The sequence below is a fragment of the Bombina bombina genome, chromosome 5 (assembly GCF_027579735.1).
Source record: "Bombina bombina isolate aBomBom1 chromosome 5, aBomBom1.pri, whole genome shotgun sequence".
Classification (NCBI taxonomy): domain Eukaryota; kingdom Metazoa; phylum Chordata; class Amphibia; order Anura; family Bombinatoridae; genus Bombina; species Bombina bombina.
The window spans coordinates 290,045,559-290,060,497 of NC_069503.1; the positions used below are offsets into that span (position 1 = coordinate 290,045,559).

Here is a 14,939-nt window from a genome sequence, read left to right on the forward strand (position 1 = left end):
GTTGATTTCTTCACACCAAGCTGCTTGCCTATTGCAGATTCAGTCTTCCAAGCCTGGTGCAGGTCTACAATTTTGTTTCTGGTGTCCTTCGACAGCTCTTTGGTCTTCACCATAGTGGAGTTTGGAGTGTGACTGTTTGAGGTTGTGGACAGGTGTCTTTTATACTGATAACAAGTTCAAACAGGTGCCATTAATACAGGTAATGAGTGGAGGACAGAGGAGCCTCTTAAAGAAGAAGATACAGGTCTGTGAGAGCCAGAAATGTTGCTTGTTTGTAGGTGACCAAATACTTATTTTCAACCATAATATGCAAATAAATTCATTCCAAATCAGACAATGTGATTGTCTGGATTTGTTTCCACATTTTGTCTCTCATAGTTGAGGTATACCTATGATGAAAATTACAGGCCTCTCTCATCTTCTTAAGTGGGAGAACTTGCACAATTGGTGGCTGACTAAATACTTTTTTTTTTGCCCCACTGTATATAGCCTTCTTTGGGGAAGCATCTATTAATACCAGGACTGTCAATTCTGATGGTGGTTTGGATCCAATGGACTTTGAACTCTATAGTAAAAGTGCTTTCACTCCCACTGCCTATAACCATTCTGTTGACACGTTTTTACAGGTTGTTAATAGTGAATTTTATAAATTGATTGGTGGTAACAATGTTAAGCAAGCATGACCTAATCTTACTGTAGATGAACGTGCTGCCCTTATCAAATTGAAAAAGAACCCATACATTACTATTAAGGCTGCTGATAAGGGCAGGGCAGTGGTCGTAATGGATACCATTAAATATAATAAAGAGATTTACAGACAGCTCAATGACCCCGAGGTATATAGGAAGCTTGATAAGGATCCCCTACCCAGATTTCATGCATATTTAAGGGAAGTATTGAGTAAAGCTGTAGAAGCAGAAATTATCAATAAAAAGATGTTTGATTCTCTTATGCCTCTTAATCCAAACTTCTACATATTTCCCAAGGTCCATAAAGACCTCCTTAATCCACCGGGGAGGCCTATTGTGGCTTCAGTAGTTTCACTGTTCAAACCTATATCTAGATTTTTGGAAAAAATCTTAACGCCCCTGGTTATGGAAGGTAAATCCTTTTTAAAAGATACTGGGGATTTTCTTAGTAAGATTAGAGGTTTTTCAAATTTGCCCAAGAATGTTATTCTAGCCACCTGGGATGTAGCTTATACACTATTATTCCACATCAGGATGGGTTAAATATGACTTGGGAAGCTCTCACAAGATCGGGCAAATATTCTGATGTTCAAATTACTTTATTCATGGAATTACTAGAATTGATTCTAATTCATAATTATTTTTCCTTTTACAGCAAATTTTTTCTGCAACAACGGGGTATTTCAATGGGTTCAAATGTCACCCCTGCCTATGCCTGCCTCTATATGGATGGTGTTGAGGAACATGTGGTATATACTGATTTTGAATTCCACAAGTGTTTGGCATAGTGGAGATATATTGATACTTTGTTCATCTTGTGGGAGGGTGACATTGAATCCATTGAAGCATTCCATTTAAGGATTCAAACTAAAGTCCCGGCATTACAATTTACTACTACGTTTAATGACACTTTAATTGACTTTCTAGACATGGTAGTTATACTTATGGGGGGCCATTTTGAGACTAATATTTTCAGAAAACCTACAGATAGGAATACTCTCTTGTTGAGACAAAGCCATCACCCTCCTAGGGTGTTTAAAAGTATACCCAAATCACAGTTACTTAGGGTAAGGAGAATTGTGACCAATCCTTCAACCCAACGGTTGCGCTTAAATGAGATGTGCAACCGGTTTAAGGAAAGGGGTTATTCTGAGGAGGAATTGGCCACCATTGACCTGATCCCTACCAAAAATATGAGGGCTCTTCAGCAGACTCGTGGATTGGCATTTGTGTCTGATTATAATATTACTAGTGTGATCCTTTCTAAAATATTTTGTAGAAATTGGTTCATGTTAAAGGACTCTATGAATAACATTGAGCAGTTTAAACAGTCACCCTTTTCAGCTTTTAGGAAGGGTAATACTCTTGGCACACAATTGGTTCATATCAGACAGAATATCAATGGTATTAAGCAAACTACACTTAGACCCAGGCAGAATGGAACTTTTCCCTGTTTAAATTGCTCCCATTGTAACAGCATCATTAAAGGCGACACTATTAGCCATCCCTTCTCTGGTAAAAAAATTCTCTATTAAAGGTTACTTTACGTGTCATTCCTCTTATGTTGTGTATGCTTTGAAATGTCCGTGTGAGCTTTTGTATGTGGGTAAGACCACCCAGCAGATCAAAGATCGCATTACACAACATAAGTTGATGATCCGTTACCCTAAAATGAGACACATGCCAGTCCCTGCCCATTTCTTTGAGATAGGACACCAAGTGAATCAACTTCACTTTCTTGTACTTGATTGGGGGCCTAAAGGACCCTCTGGTTTTGATAGGGGTAAAATGTTATTAAGAAAAGAAGCTATGTGGATACATAAATTAAATACTTTATACCCCAAGGGTCTCAACAAGGAGTATAATCTGATGGCTTTTCTTTAAGGAGTAAAGTGTATATTCATATTTTGCCTTATGCTTAAATTGTAAATAAAAAAAAATATATACATACAGTATGATACATTAATTACTCCCCCCCTTTTTGCAATAATTTGTTATATACCGTGATTTTTGTTGATCTGTATTTTTTGTTGCATTTTATATTGAAATTTTTGTTATATCATGGGTTAATTGCTCCTGATTGGTATGAGATGTTTATTTAATTATGACATCAGATGTAGGTGGGATTTCTTATGGTATATAGGAACAGGATGTTGTCATGTCATTATCGAGCCTGAGGAAGAGGCGGGAGCCCTGAAACGTTGCTCTGTACTGTTGCCATATGTTTGAATAAAGACATTACTTTTTTTTTTTTTTACATTTCGTGCTTTTATAAAGTAAAGCAATATTACACGACTTCCTGTACTGTAAAAATAAATGCTTCTGGACAAAGTAAAGCTATATTACACACTTCCTGTACTATAAACATAAACGCTTCTGGACAACTTCCTGTACTATAAACATAAACCTGTCTGGATAAAGTAAAGCTATAGTACAGAATTCCTGTACTATAAACATAAACCTGTCTGGATAAAGTAAAGCTTTATTACACAGTTCCTGTACTATAAACATAAACACTTCTGGATAAAGTAAAGCTATATTACACACTTCTTGTACTATAAACATAAACACTTCTGGATAAAGTAAAGCTATATTACAGACTTCTTGTACTATAAACATAAACACTTCTGGATAAATTAAAGCTATATTACACACTTCCTGTACTATAAACAAACACTTCTGGATAAAGTAAAGCTATATTATACACTTCCTGTACTATAAACATAAACTCTTCTGGACAACTTCCTGTACTATAAACAAACACTTCTGGATAAAGTAAAGTTATATTACACACTTCCTGTGCTATAAACATAAACGCTTCTGGATAGCGTATAGCTATATATATTACACACTTCTTGTACTATAAACATAAACGCTTTTAGATAAAGTAAAGCTATATTACACACTTCCTGTACTATAAACATAAACCTGTCTGGATAAAGTAAAGCTATATTACACACTTCCTGTACTATAAACATAAACACTTCTGGATAAAGTAAAGCTATATTACACACTTCTTGTACTTTAAACATAAACACTTCTGGATAAAGTAATGCTATATTACACACTTCCTCTACTATAAACAAACACTTCTGGATAAAGTAAAGCTATATTACACACTTCCTGTACTATAAACATAAACTCTTCTGGACAACTTCCTGTACTATAAAAAACACTTCTGGATAAAGTAAAGCTATATTACACACTTCCTGTACTATAAACATAAATGCTTCTGGATGGCGTAAAGCTATATTACACACTTCCTGTGCTATAAACATAAACGCATCTGGATAGCGTAAAGCTATATTACACACTTCCTGTACTATAAACATAAACGCTTTTAGATAAAGTTAAGCTATATTACACACTTCCATATAGGATAAAACCGATCTAAATCAGGAAGGAAGGGAATACGTATAGAATGGGGAGATCTCCTCTAGTCTTCTGGAAAAGATCTACAGACCAAAGAGGATTCATGTGCGATTGTGAGACTATGAGAACAATTAATTGTTAACCTATAACCACCATAATATGAAGATCTCAGAGGATGAATTGACCTAGAAAAATTTGACATTTACTTACCATTCCAAAGATAAGTGTTCCAATTGACGCATACACGATCTGTAGCCACTGTGAGGGAAAAAAACAGAATAAGCATATCATTCCTTTCTCTAGTAACCTAGTATTTTTGTTGTCATAATTTGTTTTCAAACTTTTAGACTTCATATTAAACAAAGTTAACATAAAACTATTCTAAATAATGATGTTTGGCTTCACATCTTCGCAAAGAAAATTATATAGAATAACACTCTTAAAAGCATTGCTGCAAAACTGCTGTCATATATTGCTCCAGACACGTGCACAGCGAATTTGAAAATAGTAGTAGTTTGGCTTATTGTACACTATTTCTGAATAATTAAAGAAAAATGTTGGTCTTCGTGTCCCTTTAAGAGGCTAAACCACATCCAACTTATGTGACAAAGACTCCTCATTATTCAGGGCCTGGAAGGATGTCAAGACATATGGGTGAAGAGCATTTTAATTAATATCTTTGTAATTTTGGATACATTTCAAAGTTTGTGGAATAGTTATGGAAGTTCAAGGAAGAATTTTCCTACAAGTCATTTTTTAAAAATCGCACAAACACAGAAAATGTGAATTTTAGAAAAAAAGACAATAATTCTTTCTTGCCAATATAAAGTGATATGTAAATAAAGTTAATGGGCTAGACAAATTACCCAAAGAGTTAATAATTCATTTCTCCCAGTTCCCAAAAATGAAAACATCCCAATCTTTATAATCCTGTGGTTCTCATCCCAGATGTTCAGAAACTCCACATAGAATGTATAGGGGTATATAAGTTAATAGAGTTAATAGTGCCTAGTATAATTTATCTTTTCGGCACAACCTAGGTTGTTATTAAATCTCCAATAATTTTACCCCACAAAGATGATTGGGCAAACATAGAATGCCCTCAGAGTGTATAGTTACATTGAATCACGATGACCGATACAAGTGATGTTCCTGCCCGTCCTCCCCTCTACATAATGGAAGGGGATGAAATCAACTTATTCCACAATATCTGTCAATAGACAGGGAAACAAAGAGTCTTTCACCCATTGTGATCTTGTGAGGTGGGTGGAACTAAGAAACTTGACTTTTACTTTATATATGCTAATGAATGGAGGAGTCATTATAGTCTGTGAGTCGAAGTCAGGTGTTGGAGATATTGTATGTAATCTATGTAGAGATTATGGAGGCATACAATATGATTGTACATAAAGTGTATAAACATTTGAGATGAGATTTTATTCACAGACAAATTAGTTATATGTTGAAAGACTCCATAGACATCATTGGCATAATATCTTAATCCAAAAGTTATTGGCTAACATGAGGTTGCCATATTATATTTTGATTGGTGGTCATAAATAGACCTTGAAATTTTCTGATATTGTACAGATTTCTTTTTAATGTTTTTTTATTAAACTGATTGGCTTACAATCTGCCTGGAGTCAATATTTTCAACTGTGAACTTGAAAGGGATCTAAGACTGGAGATCAGTGAGCTGAGACACTGCACTAGGATGCACCCTTCTTTGTTCTTTTGTATTTGCTATTATTTTGTATGTAGCCCTTTGTTATTTTGCTGCAGGGATTAACTGCACTTTGCACTTTGCCCTTTGCTCAACCCTGCATCACATGGTAGTGAGAGCCAATCAGTTGCTGATAATTTCAGAGACTTCCTGTGAGGAGAGTTTTAATCAGACCTGTTCAGGGCTGCTGAAAGGTGTGTGTGTGATTCTGCCTGGGATGATAAAGGCTGCATCCAGGACCCTGTATGCTGTGCACACTCAGCCTGATGTCCCAGTAAGAAGCAGCTACCTTTGGACTAGAGTGATCTGTCATTTCAGACTGTCAGCACTTAAGTAGAAATAAAGCATCAAGGAACCTACATGCTGTGAACATTCAGCCTGATGTCACAGTAAGAAGCAGCTACATTGGGACTAGAGTAAGCTGTCACTTCAGACTGTCAGCTCTTAAGTGGAAAAGCAAGCAGCAGACAAAGCAGCCAGAGGACCAGGCCTTCTCTATAACATTCTACAGGAGGATTCAGGTAGTGGAGCAGTTACAGTTATCTCTCACACTAAACAGATATCTGAAACTTACTAAGGGCCCCAACATGCACCACCACAAGGGACTTTATTTAGCAGTGTATTTTGGGGAAAAGGGTACCCTGCAAAGTGTGGGACTGTTATGTTATTTATATGTTGTTCTAACAAAAAGAATAGGGTTTAGACACCCTATAGAGGTGCGCTATGGTGGTGAAATGATAAAATCACAAAAATTTAAACCGAGGCTGCTCTTCCAAGATGGATGTGACAAATAGACTACCTATAACAGGAGACAAGAAGGCGCCAAAATAGGGTGATATCGTCGATACAAAACCAAGCACTGAAGATAACAGTGAAAGTACTCACATTTTTTCATAAATTTGTTTTACTCGTTGTTGGAGCTGGTCTCCTCTTTTTCCTGAACTGCCTAAAACAAATTTGAGCGATTGGTTTTTGGGGCATCGATAACACGCATTGTCACTACACACCCCCTTGAAATACCCTTGATGATTGGAGCCTTGGGAGGAAGGTGTGGACGCAGATCCGGTCCTGATTGGTTGAAGGAATCATGCGATTGGCTGGTAGCTGTTGCCGTGTGTTGTCTACCGGGTGACTGTGAGGTCCCGGCTTGCGATTTCGGGCACGTCACAGTGCCGCTCTGCTTGTGAGTACTTTCACTGTTATCTTCAGTGCTTGGTTTTGTATGGACGATATCACCCTATTTTGGCGCCTTCTTGTCTCCTGTTATAGGTAGTCTATATGTTGTTCTATTTGCATTTAAATATACTCTGTATAACTTTATTATCTGCTTGTTTTTATTATTGCATGTTGTGGGGAACTCATTTTCTCAGTGTTGTGAGTTCCCTGAGAATTGTTATCACTGAGTGGAGGCACTGTGTGTTACATTAATCAAGATGTCCCAGACTCCCTACTCCAGCGGAGACTTAGGTCATTCCTGTGAAGCCTCAGCGTCAAAGGTGACAGTCTAACCTGTATCATTCTCACCAAAGATGGATAAGGAAGGGGTTACAGATGTAGGCAATGCTGAGATGAACTGGGACAGTAAGAAGTTTTTAAGCAAAACACCTGTTCCATCACCGAGAGATGTTAGAGAGTGGGATAGAATAATGAGGGTTCCTCCCCAGAAGGTTCTGGTTGTGAAAACTCCTATTGGACTCAGCCGGAGGAATTTTATAGATGCCCTAAAATTGATCCCTGGGTAGGAAAACAGGAACTCATGGTGTGACCCTTGTTCAGGGGGACCAGGATATAAATTCAGAAAAAGGAACAACTAAAATCCCTATACCTGGAACAGACCCTAAAAGGTGCCTGATAGTATACCCAGAAGGAGATTCTGACCATGAGGAGGGCGATTATTCTGACCTGATATTTCAAAATAGTGACAGTGAGTCTGAAGATGACTTAAATGTAAATGAGTCTGAAGGCAGTTCTATAGTAAGTGAAAGAAGGAGACTAAAGAATGATTCTCCTAAGCAAGAGATTTCTTCTTCTATAACAAATGTACTTAAACAATTAGCAGAGGAACTGACCCAAGCTCAACACATTCACAATTACAAGAGATTGAAGATTTTCTCTGGGTTTGACCCTACTCCTGTTGGAGAAGAGTGCTTCAAACCCTGGAGAGACACTACTTTGCAGCTTCTTAGAGAATGGGTTTTCTCTGAGGATGTAAAATGACAAATGCTCATAGAAGGTTTAAAAGGTCCAGCCTTAGACCTGGTAAGGCACCATCAAATTATCCATCCTTCTGCATCAGAGCTCCTTCAAATTATAATGACTGCATATGCAGAGGAAGAAGATGAGTTTGAGTTGAGAGAACGATATGCAAATACAATTCAAGTAAAAGGTGAAAAACTGTCAGCCTATGTTGTGAGAGTAGAACTCATAGTAGGAACATTAGTGAAGAAAGGGATCATTCCCGCCTCTGAAATTGACACATACCGGTACAAACAGCTCCTTAGAGGAACACTACCTGGAGACTCCTGTGCAGCCACCTTGGAGAATCTTTTATGTATTAAAAAGGTTCTATCTTTTGCTGACGTAATGAAGGAAGTAAGGACTATAGAGAAGACTCATCTTACTCGTTTACGGGTAAGAGCTCCTGAGAAATCCTCTGCTCAGGACAGTTCCCAGAAAATCAAAGGTACAAAAGAGAAAGAAGAACATCAACCCAGAAATTGTGAATCAATCAATTCAACTTCCCAGGATAATAAACATGACACACCTCTCAGATGTTTTAGATGTAATGGGCTTGGACATATATCATCCTATTGTACACGTAAAGAAGATGTTCTTCAGGTTGAAACCTTTTTCACAGATTCCTTACCCAAAAGAAAAGTTTCTAGAAAACAAAATGTGGACTCATTGGAAGAAGTGTCACATTAGAAGCCTGGGAACAGCTGCAAGTATCAGAGTTGGACCCAAGCCACTGGTATCACTTATGGTTAAGGGCATCCCAGCTTCTGCTTTGCTAGACACTGGATCCCAGGTGGCCATTATTTTCAGATCATTTTATGATGCTCACCTACGTCACTTACCTATTGCCACAGCTATAGATGTCAGTTTATGGGGGCTAGGTTCACAAGCCTGTACAGTAGAAGGAGTAGTCAGAGTCCAGATTGCCATCCCACAACTGAACACTGGAAAGACTTGCTCTATGGATGTTGAGGCTCTGTTGTGCCCTACCCCTAAACAATCAAGTTTTTCCATTCTCCTGGAAACCATCACTAGTATGGTATGAAACTTGTTTAGGGCCTACTTGCAAGAGGTAGAAGATGTATCCATTATTCAGATGGCTGAATTGGAGCCTGCCCTAAGACACGAATGTCACAAGTTAGCTCAAGAATCACTGACCGGGCAGTTCCATTACTGGAGCCCCCAGCCTTTGACTTTACCTGGAGAAATGTTGCTCTACACACCTTACAGGAGGGTATGATTAAATGTGCACAGATCTACTTTGTAGAATCTATTCCTGAAGATGACATTCGAAAGGGCTGGATGATTATGCCTGAAGTCAAGGATTGGCAAAAAGGCATAACAGGCATTTTTGAAGTAACTATCTGTAATCTATCTGCAAGAGATGTCCATATTGATCATGGCCAAGAATTGGGAATACTTCACCTCTTAGAGGAAATAACCCGTATTTCTGCCCTTCCTATAGAACCAGCAGTCAACTCCTCAGGAGAATTGGAGTTTGATTTTGAAGACTCAAGCTTACCATTTGAAAGGAAAGAGAGACTACTTAAAGCTCTAAAAACCAGAAGAGGAGTCTTCTCAACTAGAGACATGGATGTAGGGTGTTGCAAGAGTGCACAATGCACCATATGGTTGACGGACTCTGCTCCATTTCGTGAGAGGTCTTGACTTAAAGTACCACGAGATGTGGAGGATGTGAGAAACATCTTGCAAGAAATGGAAGACACTGGCATTATCAAATAATCTAGAAGTCCCCATGCTTCTCCCATTGTAGTGATGAGGAAAAAGAATGACTATGTGCGATTGTGTATAGACTATTGTTTGTTTATCAAAAAATAAACAAACAATTCCTGAGCAGTATACACTACCCCGAATAGAAGATCTACTGAATGCTCTGGTAGCAAATGGTTTAGTGTATTGGATCTCCGCTCTGGATATTATCAAGTTCCCATGAAAAAAGAAGACCAAGAGAAAAGAGCATTCATCTGCCCTTTGGGTTTCTACCAGTTTACCCGTATGCCACAAGGGATTACCGGGGCCCCAGCAACCTTTGAGAGATTAATGGAAAAGACCCTTGGAAACCTTAGTCCAAGAGAGTGCCTTGTTTATCTGGATGATATAATATTTTTTGGAAGAACCACTGAAGAACATGAAAATTGGTTGCTGAGGGTGTTAGATCGATTGCAAGCTAAAGGTCTGAAGTTATCCTTTGACAAATGCAGATTTGCAAGAAGTTCAGTGACTTATGTTGGACAAATAGTTTCTGCAGAAGGTGTGGCCACAGACCCAGCAAAAATAGAAGCAGTGGTAAATTGGCCAAGATCAAAGAATATTTAAGAGCTACGTTCATTCTTGGAGTTCTGAGGTTTCTACCACAGTTTTGTAGAAGGTTATTCCAAGATAGCCAGAAGTCTTCACAATCTCCTGAAATTGGAGCCTGGAGAGAATGCCAAGCAGAAGAGCCTGCATTCCAAGAACCCCATAGGAGATAAGTGGACTAATTCCTGTGAGGAGGCTTTTCAGCGACTTAAAAGTAAGACGACTGAAGCTCCTGTACTGGCATATGCAGATCTTGAGAAACCATTTGTGCTTCATGTAAATGCCAGCATGGAGGGCTTGGAGGCGTTCTCCACAAGGCACATCCTGAGGGGCTTGGAGGCATTATCCACCAGGCTCATCCTGAGGGGCTGAGGCCTGTTGCCTACATTAGTCGGAGCTAAGTGGACTTATTCCTGTGAGGAGGCTTTTCAGCTACTTAAAAGTAAGATGACTGAAGCTCCTGTACTGGCATATGCAGATCTTGAGAAACCATTTGTGCTTCATGTAAATGCCAGCATGGAAGGGCTTGGAGGCATTCTCCACCAGGCACATCCTGAGTGGCTTGGAGGCATTATCCACCAGGCACATCCTGAGGGGCTGAGGCCTGTTGCCTACATTAGTCGGAGCTTGTCTAAAGCTGAAAAGAATTACCCAGTGCAAAAACTAGAATTTCTGGCATTGAAGTTGGCTATCATAGATAAACTACATGATTACCTGTATGGTGCAGAATTTGAAGTGAGGACCAACAACAATTCCCTCACCTATATCTTGACCAGAGCTAAACTAGATGCCACTGGACATCGCTGGCTTGCAGCTTTGTGCAACTATAGCTTCTCATTGCCTGGATTTACTAATGTGGGAGCTGATGCTTTATCTCGGAGACCTGGACTTCCTCCAGAGTCAGATAAAGAAGATTGGATTGAAATTCCTGGCCCTGGAGTAAGGGCATTGTTTTAGACCTCAATCACTGAAGATGGGTGGGTTAACTTTTCTGAATTGAGATGCATCAACTCACTCAGTTGTAGTGCTGAGGCAGTTTCAGAGGCTATGTGTTACCCAGTTAACCTGCCCCAGTGAACAAGCATCAGTAATGAGGATAAACAACAAACTCAAGCTCAAGACCCAACAGTGGGCCCCTTATTAAAAGCTGTTAAGAATGGGTGCCAAAAATATATGAACTGTCTACCTGCTGAGTTGCAACAACTATTCAAGAGAGAATGGAGCCATATTGAGAAGGTGCTTCTCTATAGGCTCATTCAATATCATGATCACCCAGGATGAAGACAGTTGGTATTACCAGAAAAGTATAGAGGAATGGTACTAAGATCCTTGCATGACCAACATGGACACCTGGGGGTGGTCAAAACTTTTGGATTGGTGCAAGATTGTTTGTTCTGGCCAAAAATGAGAGAGTCTGTGAAGAGGCATTGTCATAATTGCTGAAGTTGTATTCAGAGGAAAACGGTACCTACCTGAGCTGTGCCAATTGGCCACCTAAAGAGCTCTGGCCCTATGGATCTAGTCTGATTTTCTGTGTATTGAGACTGATTCAGCAGGAGTAGGAAATGTACTGGTAGTGACTGATCATTTCACCAGGTATGCTCAAGCTTACCCTACTAAAGACCAGAAAGCCACTACAGTTGCCAAAGTGCTACGGCAGAAGTTTTTCACTCACTATGGGTTACCTAGTCAAATTTATTCTGATCAAGGTCGTGACTTTGAAAGCCGACTCATAAAAGAACTTTTGAAACTTCTAAACATTGAAAAGTCCAGAACTACTCCATATCATCCTGAAGGGGATGCTCTTCCTGAAAGGTTCAAACGTACCCTGTTGGACATGTTAGGGACCCTTAAGGATACAGAGAAAAAAACCTTGAGTAGGCATGTTGAAGCCATGGTTCATGCATACAATTGTACAAGACATGAATCTACAGGATATTCTCCTTATTACTTGCTTTTTGGTCGAGAAGCAAGACTTTCAATAGATTTTCAGTTTGGTGTCGCCGCTGAGGGAATGGCCCCTGGCCCACATTACCAGTATGTTCGCAACTTGAAACAGAGTCTGCAAAGAGCCTATGACCTGGCAGAGAAGGCTAGTTCCCGGATTAATGAAAATAACAAAAGACGTTATGACGCTAAAGTCAGGCATAGTGAAATTCAGCCAGGAGATAAGGTTCTCCTTAGAAACCTAGGTATTATCGGAAAGCACAAACTCGCTGACCGGTGGAAGCACACCCTTTTTGAAGTGGTTTCCAAACTTTCAGGACTTCCTGTATACAAAATAAAAGGGCCTGAAGGCCGAATTAAGGCATGGCATCGAAATCATTTGTTACCTCTTGGTCAACCAGAAGTGAATTAAGCAGATAATTCTAGTGAAGGAAACCACAACAATTCAGGTTTAGATCAAGAGTGGTGAACACCTCCTTATGCTCAGCCAAAAGCTTCTAGCCCTCCTGTTGCTTCTCCTCAGTCAGATCTTAATCCTGAAAGCCCCAGCTTCATCCACCTAGATCTACTGACACATATATATATTCTATGGGGAGACCTAGGCCTCATGTTATTTATAAGTTGTTCTTTGCATTTAAATATATTCTGTGTTACTTTATTATCTGCTTATTTTTATTATTGCATGTTGTGGGGAACTCATTGTCTCAGTGTTGTGGGTTCCCTGAGAATTGTTATCACTGAGTGGAGGCCCTGTACGCTACATTAATCAAGATGTCCCAGACTCCCTACTCCAGCTGAGACTTAGGTCATTCCTGTGAAGCCACAGAGTCAAAGGTGACCGTCCAACCTGTATCATTCTCACCAAAGATGGATAAGGAAGGGGTTACATGTACATGTGCAATACACTCTCAAAAGGCCACATACAAAATCCATTGGAGTAGAACGGTGAGTGCCTTTGTTGTTGAAAATTGTATTCTTTTTGCACAGAGCACCCCGTAAGCTGCTAATTGTTTCTTTTTTTGTTGAGTGCCAGCCCCTGTATATGATTATATATATATATATATATATATATATATATAAATATATACACACAGTATATATATATATATATATATATATATATATATATATATATATATATATATATATATATATATATGAATCCATGCAAAAAAGGGCACTCTCAGGATTTGTACATAAACCCAATTATTCTTTTATTGAAGAATATCAACAGAACATGGTCAACGTTTCGGCCCTCATTCAGGCCTTCATCAGGACATATATAATCTTTAATCAGTTGTGCAGCGGAGCTCCCAGTCAGCACAAAAAAAAAGGCATATGATACGCTCAGACAGAGCAGGAGCGAGCTGCTGTTGGGCCGGGCTGTGACTATACAGCTGGCCCGATGCGCTGTGTAATAAAAACAGACCCGCTCAGAAGAGCGCAGAGAGCGGGTCTGAAAACCTGTCATATTTTAAAAAAATTCAAAGGGGAAATAATGTTTTATAACGATAACACTAATATAATGTTATATAATTCTGCACTATGTGCAGAATTATATAACGTTATTTTTTAGGTTTACTGTCCCTTTAAGGGAAAGAGAGACATAGGGTCACTTTTGTACCCATAATATTCTATAAAGAGAATATGTTATTAAGATGTGTAAAAAACATGTGGTTATCCATTAAACTATGTAAACTATAGAACCGTTAATATTATAATTATGGAAAAAATATCCCCAACACTAATTGAAGCCACTTTTGGACTTCAGGACACATTATGCCACTGTAATAAGAGGGATAGTATTTAAATTGTACAGGCCAATTTTGGACCTCTAAAACTATAAGTCAGTTAATATTATAAAGCTATTATTTATGTTGCTATAGCATATAGCTAAGCTGAGAAAAATAAAGTCACTCTTGGGCCCATAAGTCACTCTCGTGCTCAGTAAACTCTATAAAAATAGTTCTGAACTAGGACAATAAAATCAAACTGATTAGCAAGAAACTACTGCAGTGTTTTGCATAAATATCTCAGTTCAACATGTACAGTATCACATAGATAAAATAGAAGAAATATACTTACACTATGGTAGCAAAGCTAGTACTAGTACCCATGTAGACTACATAGTGCTTCCTCAAATTGCTTATAATAACATAGTATTGGAACTCTAATGAGAGCATAATAAACAAGCATACAGGACATGGGTAGCACTGTAAAAGTTCTTTTTAAGGACTGTGCTGTGCAACAGTTATATAGTGATTATATCTCCATACTAGGGGATTAAATGGTAAGGCCACTATGTGTATATAGTCCAACTTAAAAAGAGAGAGTGCTTTCCTATTACAGAATAATAGATGAGATAACCTAAATGGAATTTTCCATATTCAAATACAGACTGCAAATACGTGTATCAGGCTAAGATCTTCACAACACACCACATTATATAAAGCAAAAGGTAAAAACTATTATATGTAACACTATAGTAAAAGAACTGAGTCAAGATAAATAGAGTCACTCTTGGACCTAGGGTACTCATATAAAAATATTTTTAAACTAGTTTGACACAGTCAGAGTAACACAATTGGACCTCTAAATACAGTTGAGCGCTGCTATATCCATAATGCAGTCGCAAATAGCAACCGAAAATCTTT

General features: G+C 38.6%; 1 protein-coding gene across 2 annotated transcripts in view; it reads right to left on the bottom strand.

Moving 5' to 3' along the window:
- LOC128660275 (protein lifeguard 1) overlaps positions 1–14,939 on the bottom strand; it is a 91,391-nt gene that overhangs the window by 11,257 nt on the left and 65,195 nt on the right. For both annotated transcript variants that reach the window (XM_053714034.1, XM_053714035.1), the window contains one exon: positions 4,272–4,319. In XM_053714034.1, the coding sequence (XP_053570009.1) occupies positions 4,272–4,319 (48 nt within the window). The remainder of the gene's footprint in view (positions 1–4,271; positions 4,320–14,939) is intronic.